Raw genomic sequence first — 18,935 nt, forward strand, 5'->3', positions numbered from 1 at the left:
TCCACTTCCCAGTCAGAAACGAAAGGGGTGAGATATCTGTGGAGGTCTGAAGCAGCTTCCCAAGCTCTCCGCCCACCGAGCTCACGGTATACTGAGGAGGAACAATTCATGGAATTGTTTATATAAAGGTGAAATGACATATAAAATAAAACCCCATACAAAAAGATCTATTGCAATTTTATCCATGTCTAAGTCCAAGTATTGTTTGCATTTGTATTAAAAAACAAAACAAAACAAAAAAGAATTCGATGGGCCTCTTGCTTTGGCCTCCACTCATTTTTCCAGTTATATTTGGCGTTTTAGCCCTTTGAAAATCTGTGGTAGTAAAGACACTGTATACCAACCCCTGCAGTTGACTTGGAGGTTGTTTTACAGTGCTAGGAATACAAGTCAGTAATTATAATCATGGAAATCAATGCAAAAAGATCTTTGTTAAAAGGGTTGGCGTAATAAGCAAATGCTTCAGCCAATACCTTTTGATTAGCCTTGTTTCGTGTTTCTTGCTTTGTGATATTCATTGAGATATTTGAATGCTAATCAATAAAAAAAACATCAATCAAATCAACAAAAAGAAAAAAGAAAAATATGTAATCAAAGATGGGTTCAAGAGAGTTCCACGCCACATCTCCACCCTGGTTTGATCGATCATTAGCACACTGAAATCAGCTAATACATTTAGCGGCTAATTCTCGTCTGAAACCAGGGCAACCTATTAAAGTCAATTAAAACATCTAAGTTTTTGTACTCTGCGGCAAAAATGAAGATAACGACATTTTCCTTCATATACGGTGGGATAACTTGCAGAGTGGCTGCACAAGGGAAGCAGCCATGGCGTAGCAAGGTTATTATTTTAGGTCGGTTTTAATGATTAGCTGACCACACCTTTGGTGAAACGTAAAAGGCATGTGTTTGAATTGTACACAGTCCTAAACATATGTGACCCTGGAGAGAACTAGATACCAGAAACAGACACAGTTTAAAAAGAAATAAAATATATCAAAGAAGACATGATTTGAGAATTATTCATAGTGTGCAGGCAATGCTTTTACACACACATGTGCTGCACCTAATTTGATCTGTGTAAAAGTTACCTTTTCACATTCGTGATGATGTAAATATAAAACAACCCGAGGTAGCTCAACTGAATGGCTAAAAGAACAACTGAGGATGTTTGTTGTGTTGGTGTATGTATGCGTGTGTGTGCACACACACATACATAATGTCCAGGCATTTAAAGCAGCTGTTTGAATTAAATAGGTATAAAAACACTGTATATATAGGCAGATGTCCTATGGATAGCTTAATTTGGACTACATGACATTCCCTTGTTTGCTGTGTTAACATCTGCTTGCTCTCGATACACGTGGCCTTTGCACAAACTTTATATGTTACATACGTGAACATGCGCGCACACACTCACTCACATACACACTCACATGCACGCACACTATACTTTCTGTGTTCTGCTAGCTCCATACTCCACACCTGCCTGTAGTCCATCCAGCACATTCTCGGCTCTGTTCTTTCGCTTTTACCCAGCAGAATCTCGTCTCCACAGCCAAACTTCCATCGTGGTTTCTAGGAGACCTCGCTGCCGAACACTTCCAACACCAGCGGAGTGAGCTGCATGCTGTGTTCTGGCCGGAAGGACAGGGAGCGGTACTGTTTGGAGTGCTCCTCATTGAGGCTGCGCAGGTCCGCCAGCTTCTGGATCATCTTGGCGTAGAGCAGCTGTCCACTGGGGTGGTGGAGGCCGATGTAGGCCTGTAGGATCTCGGACAGCCGGTCTTGAAGGGCTTCAATCCTGGTGTGGTCTTGCACACCTGGGCGGTCTGCAGCAGAGACAGGTTGGACAGAGACAGGTCAGGATATTTGTGGTTGTTGCAAAAACTGAACAACAGTTGCAAACTCTAGAATACAGCCCTTTGGTAAGGCTGAACATTCTGTTGTCTCCTTATCAAAACTGTGATTTCAGACATAATTTGTTGTGCCAACTATTTTATACATCCAGGGGTATTTAAAAGTGTTATGGCGGTAGCAGCAACTGCCGGCAAGAGTTTGTGTGTATGGCTTTCCACCACGTGTAACGTAATTGACGCATTATCCCTGCGACCTCAGCGGTGCGTCCCTTCCTGCTGGGAGCATTTTGCATAAGCTGCAAATGTGTTCCGTGAGATCAGAAGAGAACTGCAAAATCAGCTGCGATTTTGCCAGTTCACGCGGTATCAAGTAAGGAGAAAGACGACAGCAAGTATTCAAAAGGCCCATGGAAACACACAGCTACTAGCTACACATTATGTTTCTTAGATGCACCGTGAAGATTACTCATCCATTGGAAATCCGGGGACATAAATTTTAATGCTTTGATGTCATTTCTTGTCATGTTTTGAAATGTAACTGTACATCAGAAATGTCATGCTGCAGCTTGATTTGAAGAAAAATTTAAACCGCAATGAAATTGCAAAAAAATTCTGCCAGAGAACTGGCATCTAGATCGTTCAGACGCACCCTTTGGTCAGCTGACTTGCTAATTTTACATCATGGCTCGTGCGCAGGAAATGTACGCCATTCACATTGGGTGGTAAAGATTGGGTAAATGGCTTGTGTTCACATAGCGCCTTCTTAAGAGTTCTACCCCCCCCCCCCCCCCCCCCCCAAGGTGCTTCACAACACAATCAGTCATCCACCCATTCACAAGCTGGTGGTGATGAGCTACGATGTAGCCACAGCTGCCCTGGGGCACACACAGACGAGGCCTGCCAAACACTAGTCTCTCCGACCACCACCAGCAAGTAGGGATGAGTACCGAATTTGGTACTTTTTAAGGTACCGACCGAATTCCATAGTACCGACCGAGCACCGATTCACGTCATTTGAAACGGTGCCTCGTTTTGGTACCCGTCCTTCATAACGAGAACTTGCCAAGACAGCTGCGCATGCGCAAGAGTGTTATGTCATCGCTCGCTGCGAGCCAGTTGTAAACAGAGCAGCATGGTAGAAAGAACGCACGCTAAAGCTTGGGTCCACTTCACTAAATGTGATGGGTAACTGGGTGATGATGAAACCAGCGACAGACAACGATCTAAGTGAGACATCCTCATCTTAATCTGTTCCGGTAGGTAAATAAAATGTTTAAGATAACGTTAGCTTGATATGTTAGCTTCCGTTTCGCTAATGGTGCGTTCGCTTTCTCCTCGGAACTCCGAATTTCCGACTAGAACATGAACGCGCTCTAAAGTTTGGCTTCACTTTACTAAATGCGACGGGTGATTGGGTGAAGATGAAACCAGTTACAACGATCTAAGTGTGAGGCATCATCATTTAAATCTGCTCCAGCAGCTAAATAAACTGTTTAAGATAACGTTAGCTTGATATGTTAGCTTCCATTGCCACCGTTGTTATCAGCTAATGGTGCGTTCGCTTTCTCCTCGGAAATTCTAACTTCCCAGTAGGAAAAATAGAATGAAAAAAGACGGCAAAAGGAATGAAGATACACAGTAATTTAGTTCACAGTAAAGATGTTTGCTTCAGTTTAATTATCAGCTTATAAAACTACAAGGACGATGTTAAAATACAAACAGTTGTATGTTATTTATCGTGATATTTATCAAATATGGTTATGTATTGAGAAAAACATATATTTAATCATAAAAGAGAATTAAAATATTAAACACTCAAAAATATCGAAAATTGGTACCGTTAAGTACCGGTATCGATTCCTAAGTACCGGAAATAGTACCGAATCGATTCAAATGTCAAAGGTACCCATCCCTACCAGCAAGGTGGGTTAAGTGTCTTGCCTAAGGAGACAACAGCAGCATTCTCTGGTCAGAGCGGAGATTGAACCTGCAACCTTTCGATTACTGGACAAACTGCTCTACCTCCTGAGCTACTGCTGTTCCTATAACTCAATGTACACAATTTATCAGTATTGGCTCAAAACTTCTTATAGGTGCATCAGTTTTAAATCATCTTTGCAGCTACTGAAGTCTTACAGGTTGCATTTTCTGAAAAGAAAGAGAAAGAAGGGCTGTCAACAAAAGAACAATGACCCTCTCCCTCACTGTCACAGTACCTGGAGAGAGCAGACAGATGGCCATCAGCAGTACGTGTTCCTCCTCATGCAGGCCCAGTTTTTTCAAGCCCACCTGGAACTTCACCAGTGGTTCCAGCAGCTCCAGAGTGTGACCCGCTAAAGGAGATCAAAGTTTACCGTGAAACACTTAAACAAGCTCCAACATCTCCTCAACTCTAATGTAATCTTTCCTGATTCAATCATCTCAGCTGAACATTAATTTAATCAGTGTTTGTTAATGTGATTAGACAATCTCCTTTTACTGCAGTTAAAAAAAAACTACGAGACAAAAGCAAGTGAATGCATCAGCAATGTCCCAATCCAATCTATTGGATCTCAAATACTGGATTGGGCTCCATATCAAAGGGTTTCTTGGCCTCAATGACCAATCTCTGGTATCTTACATTAACAACAGCTTAGTTCATACAGGAAGGCAAAATTTAAATTACTGCTGAAACACAAAAACGGGAGCATCACTGAATCACCAGGAGACAAAGTGAACAAGCGTCATCGGATTAAACACTCATTTATGCTTTTAATTTAATCTGTTTGATGTTAAAGTAAAAGAGGTAGAGACTGAGTCTAAAAATCTTCTGCACGTATTTCTAAATATTTACTTGGTCACTTTGGTGAAAAGGAACAAAGACCGGCAAATGTCAAAGTGCAAAAGAAAGGACTTGGCTTTTTTCTTCCCGTGGTGATTGTAAAAACTTTAGGTAACTTATTAACAAAGGTTTGTTTTCTTTTTCCTTCTGCATAGCAGAGCTGCTGAGGACACTGCTATCGGACCCAGTGTTAAACTTAAAACCCTATTTTACAATTTTACTTGTAATTGGGGCACATCTTGTCTGTAACGGCACACAAAGACCACGCACAAAACAAACCCCGACTGTGTGTGTAATAGATTACACGGTGTAGAAAACAACAAGGGGGCAACGTCCAGGAAATCAACGGCAGCGTCTCCGTTATCTTAGGTACTGTAATCCTTTCATGTTGTTATCGTTCAAGCTGAACTCATCAAGACGCTTACAGCTGATTGGAAGTGATTCAATCACTGATAGCATGTGTTAATTGGCTGAAGTTGGGCTGTTTTTTTATCTTACTTAATAAAACAACATTTAACAATGAAGCTGCCTTCTTAAATGGAAAATGGCATAAATATTATGGAATATGTCTAAATGCAAAAAATATCAGGCTGACTCAACATGTGGTATGAGTAGACTAATGCATGATCACAGAAATTCAACGTTACATGTTTTCTTTTAGAATATTTCAGTAAACATCTTTGGTGTGTTCTGGCTGTGTTTAGTTTCACATTCCATCTTTCAGTTCTTTTTAAAACACAGAAAAGGTTTAATTGATGTATGGTAGGGTTATCACAAGAGGACAAACACATACAACATGCTTTAAAGACCTGCGGATACCTGACATGGGCAATAAACAAAGGAAAACAACAAACAAAAACAGAAAGAAAAAACAACCAAAGCAAAGAACCAGAAACCCAGAAAGACAAGAACCAAAACCAGTGATAACCCTACCATACATCAAAGGCATAACAGAAAAAATAAGAGCAACAACGAAAAAAACAACATAAACACACCAACAAAACCATACACAACAGTTAGAAACAGACTAGTACACCCAAATGACAAGATACCAGCAGGACTTAAACGTGGAGTCATTTATGAAATCCCATGCAAACTCTGCAATAAAACATACGTAGGAGAAACCGGACGCCAACTCAACACACGAACAATAGAACATAGAAAGGAGTGCGAGAAAGAGGCAAGTCGAAAACACACAAGAGCAGCAAAACAAGAAGCAGAAAGCACAATAAAAAAGTCAGCCGTAATAGATCACTGCACATGAGAAAACCATACAATGGACTGGGATAACACAAGGATCATAAACACCGAACAACAGAAATACAAAAGATGGATAAAAGAAGCTATCAAGATAAGGAGACGTGGATGTGGGACCATGAACAGAGACGATGGAGTTTTCTCGTTGGATCGCGCATGGGACTGCATCATCGGAGAGGGGAGAGCTGATGAGCGGATAAACGAAGGAAGTGACGCCACCATCGGCGTCAGCCTGATGATGTTTGCAGCCGCAAACGAAACGTTGCAGGTAAATAAACCTTTTCTGTGTTTTAAAAAGAACTGAAAGATGGAATATTTCAGTAAAACTCGTAAAATACTTACAATTTTTCATTGATTGTTTTCTGCCCTGAAGAACAGAACATTTTTTACTTTTAACTTTTTTTGTACAATGACCTTGTTATCTTAAAAAAACCTATTAACTTTTTCCTTTTTTTTTAAGTGAATAACTTCACTGGAAGATATTTTTCAATACAGCTGTTTTGATGAACGTTGTGAAAAACAAGTTCAGGATGTTCTGAGCATTTTGTTATTACACAGAGAGAAAGATCTATTCCAGCCATGTTTGTGTCACACAGTCAATAACAGAGAGACTATTCAGTGACAGCTTTAAGAGCACAACAAAGCTCCTCTGGGTTCACACGGTTGTTGTTTTGCACGGCGAGCAGGTCAGAAGTGACATTCTTCTCTTGCTCCCAGAGAAAAAGGGGTCTTGTTTAGAACATAAATGAAAGCCATGCCTGTAGGGCTTCCACAGAGATGTAAGACAGGTTATGCTGAAGCACTTGTGTTAGCGTTATTAGCTTGTTAACGACAGACACGTTTTCTTTAATACTAAATAATTGTAGTATATTAAAGTTGTGCCATTACACTAACCTTTGGTGACATCACTGATCTGGTATTTAAAGTCGGGCCCACCGCAGCTCCAGGTCATGTCTTCCAAGTTGAAACTCTGATTTGAGCGCAGCATGATCACCTCGATGGCGCTAGACTTGAGAAGGGCAATCTGGTCCTCGGCAGTCAGTTCTCTACGGGCAGCAAAACATGAACTATGCTCAATCCAGTGTTGATTTGTGTCAAACCAGGTAATGGAGTCGCATAACAATGACATGTAGGACAAAAACCTTTGTCCAAGTGACGCCGTTTTCCCCATCAGCTGCTAAAACTCTCATGCTCAAATGTAGAATATGACAAACTGATCAACCAGCGGGAGTGGTGAACCAAAGCCCACCGACGTCAAGGAGGGGTCTGATTTATTTTTCAGGGATTAGAAAGCAGATTGAAAGTGGGTAAACATTCCAAAGGTAAGCCATCATTTTCATCACCTGTTGTCAGTCATTATGAAACCTTTAGAAAAACACAGGCTCAAACTCATTTCTACTTTGACTTTGGATTGACCCCACAACACACTGTGCGTTTGTCCCTGTCAACACACACACACACACACACACACACACACACACACACACACACACACACACACACACACACACACACACACACACACACACACACACACACACGCACACGCACACACACACACACACCCTTGTGTGAAGAGAACAAAACCAGTATTAATTAGGGATGCTCCGATCCAATCACGTGATCGGAAATCAGGTGGGAAAAATTGGATTTAACCATAAAAACAACTAACATTACTTTTAAAATTCATCCTGAGAAAGAGAATTTCAAAGGGAACAACAATGGCTTAGTTTTAAATTTAACAAGGTCCTCTACATCAGTGTTTTTTGTTCCACAGACAACCACAAAATCCCACAATTTAAGGTAGTCCAGGAATTCACACAGCATAACATGTAGCTGTTAGCTAGCACAGAGCATACTTATCGCCTCAAGAGAGAAAATGAGGGACACTGCAACAAATGGGATAAGCCAGCTGACCTGAAATAATGATGTGTTAAGAGAAATGAAATATGTATGGAGAACAAAAATACCATATAAAATACCAGATGGCAGTATATTTATCATACTGGATGAGTGTCTGTGGTGGCAAACGTCAGGTTCTGCAGTCTCCTTGAGTCGTGGTACGATCTGCGTAATCTTCCTAACTTTACAGACGCAGCAGCTCTACAGGTGTTTTGTAGAAAAGAGTGACTCTGTTGCTGACAGTCATGTGACATCCCTGTCGCTGAAAACAGCTGCACACTGAGTGAACTAATACAAATATGAGCAACAAGGCTACTTTTACATTTATTCTTAATATTAACATGTTTCTTATTAATGTAGTTCCTAAACAAGTGATGTTTTATGGCATGTTAACTAAAGAAACACATTAATGATTAAAAAAAATCTTAGGACAACTCTATTGTGTTTTTTTTCATGCATTTCTAAAGTATCGGATCGGGATTTGGAATCGGATCAGAAGGAAAAGAACTTGATTGGAACATCCCTGGTATTAATTTTATCAGACAGGTCAACTTTGACACACTAAGCGAGCAATAATCTTCTGTTTAGGAGCGATATTTGATCTAAACTGTGCCCATCAATAAACTATGATCTTTATACCTTGGGCACGTGTTATTCACATGGCACAAGATCAATTCATACAGCAGGTGTACAAAGTCTTCCGAAGACATTTGGGTCAAAAGTCACGCTGAGGCAAACAATTATGAAAACGTGAAATGCAGTTTCGTACGTTCAGCGAGGCAGCAATCAGACTCTTCCTGACCGATCTCATGAAAATGATGAAATCAAAGCTACAAAATATTCTGAAAGTTGTCAAAAATAATCCAAAGAAGCCCAGATTGTACCTGGCCTCTTATCTCTACGGGTTATGCGAGTCATGAGTCATGCGCTGAATGAAAAGTAAAGTCAAAGAGAACTGCATAAGGTCAAAAACAAAACCGTACATCAGCCAGGGTTTTTGTTACACGTGATTTCTGCTTTAATGACATTTTTAGTTCCACACTTAACTATAAATGCAGCGACAACAGAAAAAGATAAACATACCTGAATCCAGGAATCATCTTGGCAAAACCGATGACCTTCTGAATGCTGTAGGAGACCAGGTCAGCCAGGTGGGGAAGCATCGAGAAGCTTGATCCTTCCTCCTCGCTGGAGTCGGGGCTGTTGCCATGCTCCTGGTACATCATCAGATTGTTGTAGAAGTTCATTTTTGTGTCAACGGACTCTGCAGGCATGGGAAGCAAAAGGAAATACCAGACATAAAAACATGGAAATGTAGAGAAATTGCTGAGATGATATAAATAAAAGTGTCATTGTTCCTATTTGAACTTTTAAGAAGCCTTTGTAGTGTGCGAGTGTCACCTGGAGAGTGACTGAATGAGTCAGAAGAGGCATCAGAGAAGGAGTGGAGAGAGGCAGCTCTGCTGGCACTTCGTGTCACTGGACCTTCACGCACAGGAGGCTACAACAGAGAACCGGGAATGCTTGTTTACCTTGAGAACAGCAAATCGTTTTCTATTTATTCTGCTACAGCACGGCTCCTGATTTTATAAATCACCCTTTTGACTGAGTAAAACGTGACAAATTCTGAACTGTGTACATAAGCTTTTCAGTAATTCTGAATAAACTAGAGGGAGGTTTAAACTACAAGAACTCAGGTGAAGTGATGTAATGGTATGCTTCAGGGTGGCTCCTTGTGGAAAAGCAAACCTGTGAGTGTTCCTTTGAGTGGGACAATCACACCGTCATTCATACTGTCATTTTTCCAAGAATGCTCAGACACAAACCCTGAAACGGCAGAAATCAGAGTAGGAGTCGTCATATGTTTTGTGGTGTGCCTCCACCAGCGTGGCGATGACCTGGCTCTGCTCTTCGGTGAGTCTGGGTCGCCGTGCTTCCTTTTCTGCTTCTCGTTGTGCCTCCTCCTCCTTCCTCCGCTGGATCAGGTCCTTCTTTCTCTGCACTTCCTCGTCAGTCAGAATGACTGGAAGGGCAAGACGGAGAGAAACAGAGAGCTTTAGAAATCTGCTTATGGGGGGGAAGAAGAATAAAAACTCATGCGATGACTCGTTTCATAAGAAAACAATAAATAAAACAATTACACTTGATGTAAAACAGAGGATGGTAGATTAGAAATGAGCAGAATGGGTGGAATCCATCCAGATCATCAAAGCTGTTCTAAGGTACACCATGTACTTGGGTTAAACACTGTGATGACAGCCATGTCTATGTTGTGTTGGTTGAAAAGAGGTTGTTATTCTCTGGAGGAAGAGAATGGGAGGGGATGGGTCCATATGGAGACCCCCGCTGCACCGAACAACTGAACACATTGTCTTTGTTCTGTTTGCTTCTTGTTGTTCTAGCCGCTGAATTAGCTCACAGAAACAGAGAGAGAGAGACGAGTCTGGACAACAAGCTGCTGTTCCTGAAACAGTAACAGCAACATCAATGGCTCCTGTTTACATACAGTGAACCGCAGTGCTGTTGCCAACACTCCCAGAGACACTTTGGGGTGGGGGGTTAAGATGGCAGGGTGAGACGTTCTGAATGAAAAGAATCCTGTGGACAACATCCAGATATTATCAGAAAACAGGGCAAAAAAAAAAGAGATGTACCTGCTATTTGCAGACAGTGAAAACAAACACAAATCTGTGGCTGAGTTTGTTAGGTGTTTAAACTCCAGATGGGTTATACTTTATACACAACAGGCAGGATACAGTTGTTTAAACAGACCACATAAACACTGTAAAGGGGCAAAGACCCACAGACACCTGACCCCAGTCCAAATATTACATAAAATTTTCAGGAGGGACTGAAGGTCCCCCCAGACAGCAAACACCAGTCGTACAGCTAAAAACAAAAGGTGATGTTATCATTTCACAGGGTCTCAGGAGAAAATGTGATTTATTTTTTCTTTTGGTAGTAAGCAGCGCCGTCAGTTTCAGATATTATGGTACTTTCTGAAGGGTGTTCCTGTAAAAAGGTTATGGACAGCTTCTCTACTGTAGAATGCTCTTTGAGCAGCCTCAGTTTGGAGAAAGAGGCTAGCTCTGATAATGATACGCCTGTTCCAAGGTGAATTACTATCAGTAAAAGAGACTTTGAATCTCATAAATGTCAAAGCAGTTTATGCTAATATTTTACATATCTTTACAGGCCGTGTCCAAATTCATGGGCTCCATCCTTTCGAGTTGTCATTTAAAGGCTGATTTATGTCACGGCATAGCAACAAGGCTGTCCTAATTCCAAGGAAACTCAACTGAATCCCCAAATGAGTCCTTGTTTTCCCAGAAATCCAAGGACAGATCTTGTGTATCCTCATTGGTTTATTATAGCCTGTCAGATAGCTTAATACTAGACTCATTACTTTCACCCAACCAATCGACAACACAGATCCAGGCACGCGCCGTCACCAAGCCCTCCCCTCTCAAACCTAAGCAGACAGCACGCGACTTAAACAAGACGTGGCAGCAAGGAGAGGCGGAGGAAAGTCTCCCAAAAAGGATTTTTTTTGTTTTTAAAGTCGTTTGCTAAAATTGTTTTGGGGGCTTAACCCAACTTTTCAGCTACCAGAGCTGCACATTTGGTTATTTTGTGTTTATTTATTTCATTTGAAAGCATTTTTTTTTACCTTCAGCTGTTCTTGCATTGTTAGAGTAGAACAAGAAGCAAGGATTTTTCTTATACAGCGCCTCTTTAGATAAAGATCACAAGAACATAAAAAATTCAAAATTGGGAGAAAAAAAATCATGAATCAGACCTAAATCTCAATCGCTGCCAGAAAAATGATCATAACTCAATCTTCTCTTGAAATCGTTCAGTCTTTGAAAAATAAAGATGTTTAAATAAAATATTTTAAAAATCTTTGTACAAGAGCCTGTAAGGTTGGCTTGTATTTCTTTATGTATTCGAAGGACCTGACCTACGTGGACCAGATAGGACCATCCTTAAACGTCCTTACCCTTACATGTCCCTACATTTGGACACAGCCACGATCATAAAACTGTCATAAAACCTACAAATTCTATAGTAATAATTTTACAGCTGAAATTAGTAAATGATCTGTAAAACATTTGGTCAAGCTTTCATTTTTCCAACTAAATAATCAAGTTGTATGAAAATGACAGCAGGGTCAATGTTTAAAACAATGTTTTTGAGGGTAGAGTCGTTTGAATACAACAGAAATCCACTTTGTGACTGGGTCCACTGTGATTGTTAACTCATCTGCGTTGACAGAATTAAATCTAAAACTTTCCACAGAAACCAGCTTCAGACCAGAACCATCCCTTTAATTCTGCATTCCAGGTCTTTCAACCAGTTCAGTTTTAAAAGTAATTAAAAAATATTTTTTTAGAGGCACAAATTAAACCACATAGGTCAAATGATGGCCTAACAATAAAAAATAAACATCATGCCGGGCTCACTTATGGGTGTCCAAAACATCCTACTAAGCAAGAAATATGAAGCTGTATCAAATGAGCAGTGTCCTCTTTAAAAGATATTTATGGCATGAACTCTGGGCTTTGTAGCATAAGGCCGATAGGTCCCATGTTTTACTTACACTCTTTCATCATGCCAATGTCCACACAGCGTTTGAGTCTGCATGCCTGGCAGTGGCGCCTGTTGTCCTTGGTGATGGTGCAACTGCCGTTAAAGGGACATGTGAAGGAGGCCTTACGCTTCATACTGCGCCTAAACAAAGGGCATATACTGTGAAATACATTAAAATACAAAAACAAGAAGTTATTTCAGCACACAGAACGTTAGCAGCGTTATAAGAGTTACAGATTTAAGGCTAAGTGTCAGAACATTTCCGTTTAAATTATCACTTCAGAATCATTTGTCAGTGCAATTTCATAAAGACGTGTCTTTAGCAGAAATATTAATCAAGGCAGTTTCCTCCGTTGAGCCTGGGATGGCAGGAAAAATGTGAAACAGCATAAACGTGGACATGTGCCAAGAAATCCAAAGGTAAAATGGAAGTCTCGTCATTCAGCAACATCAGCTGTAGTGATTTTGTCACGTGAATTTACGAACGTTTCTGTGTGAACAAACACTCGTGCATGCTTTGTGAGAGTTCAAACACGAGCCATCTGAGAGACGAGGAAAGGGGATTATTAAACATCCGTATTTTCTCTGCTCTCCCTGTGAATATCAACACTGGTGGAAGGAACAGATGCAAACGGACAGATATGTTCAACACAAACATACCCAAAGAAACAAAGAAAAACAAAACTGCTCCAGTTTGCTTTTGATCATGTTGGAAACTAAAAATGTGTGACATTAGACGTGCATTTAGGTGCAAGTGTGCCAACATGTACACATGCTATTGATGTGGTAGATGTCTGCCTTGTTCTGGGCATGCAAACCATTAACAGTTTACACAACCTGTACTTACGTACTAATGCATGCAAATCTACGTATGCATTGGAATTTATGCCAGAGTCTCATCTCACATACTAATGAGTGTGTTAGTATACCTGAAAAAGCCCTTGCATCCTTCACAGGTCATGGCATTGAAGTGGAAGCCCGTGGCTTTGTCACCGCACACACCGCAGATCCGTGGCACATTCCTATCAAACTCATCAGGGGAAGGATTGGACGTACTCACAACAGTAGGCTCCATCACTGAATGGGGGGAAGAGAAAACCATGAATGTGCCTGCCAAACCACTAATATCAAAAGCAAATGTGTACATAGTTGTATTTTCTGTTTTTCTATGTCACTTGTCGAACAAACGGTGTGGGAGACGACGTCCTTTTCTACTTTTGGGGACAAACAAAAAGGAGTCAACTGAATAATTTAGGATAATTTGACACGACTCTAAATCACTCACTTCAAATATTAGGAAGAAAAGCTCAAGATGAGCATCTGGGAAAGTTTTTTTTTAGTTGTTTTGAAGTCTAGTCACTTCTTTTACTGCTTTAAAAACAAATTTTCTGGTCTTGGTCAATTATGAGTAGCATTTATATTATTTAATTAAACAGGTTGACACTTCTTTTCTTTTGAATTTCAGTGGTTTGAGCCCAATGGTTAAACCAAACAGGAATCTCCAATACATCCGAGGCTGTAGAACACATGTCTGCAAATATGTGTTAAGGGAATCCAGCTGATGGGTCAATCAGACAGTTCTGATTAACATCAGACCACAGAGTAACTGTTTAGACGTATGGCTCTTGCTACTGAGATCATGTGTTCCAGACATGAAAACTCAAACTCAAGCAGGAGAACAACGTTTTTTTCAAGATTACATCTAAATGATAACAAGTCAAAAAGGTATGTAAAAAGCCAACGTGAACACTGTAGAGTGATCAACTAGTCATTATTTATTGAATAGGGAAGGATGTGCCCTAAGCTCTTCTTTCCATTTGTCTAAATGCACATTTTGTGGTTTTCTCACATCCTCTTACTTCTGAGCTCAAAGTACACTCTAAAGTCCCTCAGCGTGACATAAAAGTGACAACAATCACATTAACTACATATTTTGTCTTAATGACAAACCTAAAAATATGTTACATTACATTTCAAGTAAGTGGTGTTTTATCCATCCATCCATTTTTGGCCACTTATCCGGAGTAGGGTCGCGGGGGCAGTAGCCTAAACAGGGAGGCCCAGAATTCCCTCCACTTGGGCCAGCTCCTCCGGGGGAATCCTAGGGCGTTCCCTGGCCAGCCGAGATACATAGTCTCTCTAGCGTGTCCTGGGTCTTCCTATAGGTCTTCTCCCAACTGGATGTGTCCAGAAACCCTCACCAGGAAGGCATCTAGGAGGCATCCTAACTAGATGCCAGAGCCACCTCAACTGGCTCCTCTCCATGTGGAGGGTCAGCAGATCTACTCCGAGCCCCTCCGGGATGACTGAGCTTCTCACCCATCTCTAAGAGCCCAGCCACTCTGTGGAGAAAACTAATTTCAGCCACTTGTATCTGCGATCTTATTCTTCTGGTTTCTACCCAAAGCTCGTGACCGTAAGTGAGGGTAGGAACGTAGATCAACCGGTAAATCATGAGCTTTGCTTTCTGGCTCAGCTCCCTCTTCACCACGACAGACCGGTACAATGACAATGCCTACATCCCTGCAGACGCAGCACCAATCCGCCTATCGATCTCGCGCTCCAGCTTTCCCTCACTCGTGAACAAGACCCCTGAGATATTTAAACTCCTCCACTTGAGGCATAACCTCATCCCTGACCCAGAGAAGGTATTCTACCTTTTTAGAGTTTTTAAAGGTAATTTCTTTAAAAGTCAGGACTCCATGTGGCTAAACAAGTACCTTCATCCAGCAAAACAACCAACATGCAATTAATTCCACTGATATTTTAAAAATGGTCAAATCACAAAAGCGCAAGTTTCATATATTTGTGGTTGACACCTTCTGTGGTAGTCACCTATCTGGCCAGTTTGCCACTTTCAGATTGATCTTCACAGCTTTTGAGAGTTTTTCTAAAGTCTGTAGACGTGGTCAACTTTAACACACAAACGGTAATAGAAGTCCGTCATGTTATACATTTCTGACTTGTGTAGAATCAATGAAGCATACTGCTTAGTTGTATTAGTTCAACTAATACAGTATGCAAACTACTCCCAGCAAGCACTACAACTCATCACTCACTGGGAACAAAACACCCATTTACCTTAGTTTATTACTGAGTGACTGCTGAAGTCAGTCCTCTGTGATTGCATCCTGCCTTGACAGGCCATTACACTAAATGTGCAGAAGAATTGAGAGAGCTCTAAATAATGCATCAGGTTATTAGAGCAGATCTGTACTCATTCCAGTCTGGGACACGAGGAGCAAAGGAACTGGTTTTCAGCTCTGGGCAGTGATTGAAGATCTCACTCTAGACTGATAGAACTATCACTCATATGTTGTTCAATCAAGTGTTTGTGGTTGCTGTAGTGATAATCCAGGCTTCCTTTTTACAGCATAAACAAGGTTAACTGGAAGTGAATTCTGCATACCCCGTTTAAAAAAATTGCGTTTTTATCCACCTGAGAATCCACAAACGCTTTACCACATTATGGGAACTTGTCGGGTAATCATGTAAAAATAACTGCATTACTAGGTTCATTTTCCAACATAGCTGTGTTGGAAAAAGAACCTAGTAATGCAATTAAAAAAAATACACTAAATGAAAGCAGAAAAGATGTAAAGAATAAGTCCGACACATGAGATTTCATCTCACGGTCCACATTACGACGGTCATCTTGGGAGATATTAAACTAGGCCAAACGGGTGCAATCACACTTTGCGAATATCACAGAGAAGGAAACTTATCAGTCATGACCAGTGATGGTAAAAGTTTACTTGATTTTTTTAAATTTAAAACCACAGAAATTTTATTTTGTTGTACCTACGTTAAACACACAACAGTACATCAAAAGATTTTTTGTCCCCCCCACCCCACCCCAACCCCACCCCCAAAATACCCATCTGGAAATAAGAGACATAAAAATAGTCAAGTGCATTACATTCTGTGGAATTTATCGTTTGTTTTGCGGTTTCTTGGTCTTGAAAATAAAATCTCAGTCCGTTAAACAAGATGAATGGAATGTGTGTCACATTCCCTTTAGTAAAATTTACTCAAACTAGTAAAGATCTGAACATAAAATTGTTTTGAAAACTGTCTTTCTGCATCCCCTTAGGACCGTAAAGGTTTTGTTAACCTGGGATGTTTCGGTCACAAGCATGACGGTGTGAAACTGTCTGGGGGTTGGACTAAATGCTGAAATGAATGTGTTGGAAGAATAGAACCTAGTTCCAACTCTGTCTCAACAAAAACTTACATGAGTTGAATAATCTCTGAAACCATAGGATAGTTTGGAAAAAATATGTAATAAAGACCTCAAAAAGGAGTTGGAATGTAGGTGGACAGCCGAGTCTTGACCACAGAAATCAGGTCTCGTGAGTTTAATTTCCCTATTTTAAACGCCTGGACTGAACTGGACAGCAAACACAGTTTAGCTTCTGATTGGCTGTTTCATTTGGTGGTTAAATAAGTTTTTGTCAGGGGGTGCTGTAAGATTTGGAGTTTACCAGGAGGTTGAATATTCATTTAAGTTGGTCAGAGAATCTGAAACCTTTGTATCGATTTCACTTTTTGGAGGAAAAATAAAGATTTTTTTTCTTTGCATACTCACAGGTTGTTTAGTAAAATCTGTCACTAAGGAAAGGTGTATTTCTGAATGAAATTAAAAAAATACACAATAAATTTACAGCACAAATAACTGGCAATATTAGCTAGCTAGAGGGTATTGTATGAATTGAAAAGTTTGGAAAAAGTGAAACATTACATTTCATTTGTCATCATTCTTTGCTATTTTAGGGTCCAGTTCATGAAGCAAATGATGCCATTGATATGATAGCACAAAGTGATCCATCAGCTTCATTAGCTGGGAGTACTTTGCACTCTTTTTGGCAAATAAACAAGGCTATGAAATAGAGTGAGGATAATGTTTTGTCACCACGAGACCCAAGTCTGACCAAATGAAAAAAAAAAAAGTCAATTACTTTGTTCACTACCCTTTTAATCTAAAAGAGTATCTCTTGGAAAGTGTAATTATCACTATGTACTATATGGCTTGGCATTCTGAATGTAAAACAGCTGCAACTATGACTTTGTAATTAATCGACTTCTTGATTATAGATAATTTGTACACATATTTACATGAGACATCAAAATGATCCCATATGCAATATACAGTGGGGGACATATTTGACACATCAACTGTTTTATCAGTAAGGAATTTTCTAAATGAGCGATTGAAACTAAATTTCCACCACGTCAATATCAACTCAAGTAGTTAAGTCTTGCACAAACATTTAAACATTCAGTCCATAAAATGAGTTATGTCCAGTGAAGAGAATAGCCACAGCGATAAAATATTTAAAACGTGAAATGTACAAAATGCAACAAGGGGCATAGAAAGCCAGATCTTCTGAAATCTGTCAGCAGAGAGGAACTCTGTCCCTTATCAGTACTAATTGATATCAGCTGCTTTGGTCCTAATTGATGGCCAATAAAGGCTTCTCATTACACAAGAGGCACAAAAGAAAGACTTCATGATGGATAAAATTAAAAGAACTCTCCCAAGATCTTCGTAATCTTATCGTCGAAAAGCATTCTAGTGGGAATGGTTAAAGGCACATTTCCAGAATGCTGACTGTTCCTGTGAGGACTGTGAGGGCCATTATTGGTGCCACAATCAGCTGCTCCGTGTAAGAATCCTGTCCAAGATTGATTGATTTAATTTATTTAAGTGTCATACACCATAAAGGTGCCCAGCCCACACGAAGTCAGTTTTTTTTAAAACGAATATCCGCCCCTCCAAAAACTTGCATCCACACCACCTCGTTTAAAAATAAAAATAAAACTGTCCACACGTACCCGGATAAATACGTTAAGGACATGCCAGACCTGTAGACGGCAGTACTTCCCCCGTTCTTAACCTAGTCCTTCGTCTGTGGTCTTCTGCAAGGAGCAGTAATTCCGCTTGCAAAAACAAACAAGCAAAAAGCGCTTGGACGATTGATAAAGCGAGCGCAGCTCTGAGGGCATCCATGCTGTCGGCTAGTGTAAACACAGGTCGCACACGTGATGTCAGCATTTTTTGTCGCGGAAAGTGACGTTGCGGACTATAAAACTCTGGTTTTGTCTGTCCACACGCAGACACCCAAAACGGAGAAAACGCAGATCTTCACTTTGGCCGGAGTTTTTAAAAAGATCCGTTTTCGTGTGAAAAAACTCAGTTTTCGTGTGGATGACAGGCCAAAACATAGAAAAATATCTACGTTTTGGCAGATCCCCGGCTACGTGTGGACAGGGCCTTAGACACTACAACATTTAATAAATCATAACATGACTGCGTGATACAGAGTAATACACAACATTGCTAAACAAACAAAAATATGACCGCATATTTCCCATATGGGGTATAGAATACTTTGGGGTCTATACCATGCCTTTTCCACAAATTTAGCTAAATCAAAAGTATTATTTTCAAACAACCAATACATAATTTCAGCTTCCTGCTTCCAAAATAAATCTGGATTTTTTTC

General features: G+C 40.4%; 1 protein-coding gene across 1 annotated transcript in view; it reads right to left on the minus strand.

Annotated features, from left to right (window-relative positions):
* Window positions 1-1,352: 1,352 nt before the first annotated feature.
* The window catches only part of LOC107385536 (vitamin D3 receptor B), a 31,093-nt gene continuing 13,510 nt past the window's right edge, over window positions 1,353-18,935 (minus strand). Inside the window, exons 3-10 of the mRNA XM_015959480.3 lie at window positions 13,359-13,506; window positions 12,440-12,570; window positions 9,666-9,862; window positions 9,241-9,340; window positions 8,923-9,103; window positions 6,832-6,983; window positions 4,076-4,192; window positions 1,353-1,832 (exon numbers count right to left, since the gene is read on the minus strand). Of these exons, the coding sequence (XP_015814966.1) occupies window positions 1,579-1,832; window positions 4,076-4,192; window positions 6,832-6,983; window positions 8,923-9,103; window positions 9,241-9,340; window positions 9,666-9,862; window positions 12,440-12,570; window positions 13,359-13,504 (1,278 nt within the window). The 5' untranslated portion in view covers window positions 13,505-13,506 and the 3' untranslated portion in view covers window positions 1,353-1,578. The remainder of the gene's footprint in view (window positions 1,833-4,075; window positions 4,193-6,831; window positions 6,984-8,922; window positions 9,104-9,240; window positions 9,341-9,665; window positions 9,863-12,439; window positions 12,571-13,358; window positions 13,507-18,935) is intronic.

This window comes from Nothobranchius furzeri, chromosome 3 (assembly GCF_043380555.1).
Source record: "Nothobranchius furzeri strain GRZ-AD chromosome 3, NfurGRZ-RIMD1, whole genome shotgun sequence".
NCBI classification, from domain to species: Eukaryota; Metazoa; Chordata; class Actinopteri; order Cyprinodontiformes; family Nothobranchiidae; genus Nothobranchius; species Nothobranchius furzeri.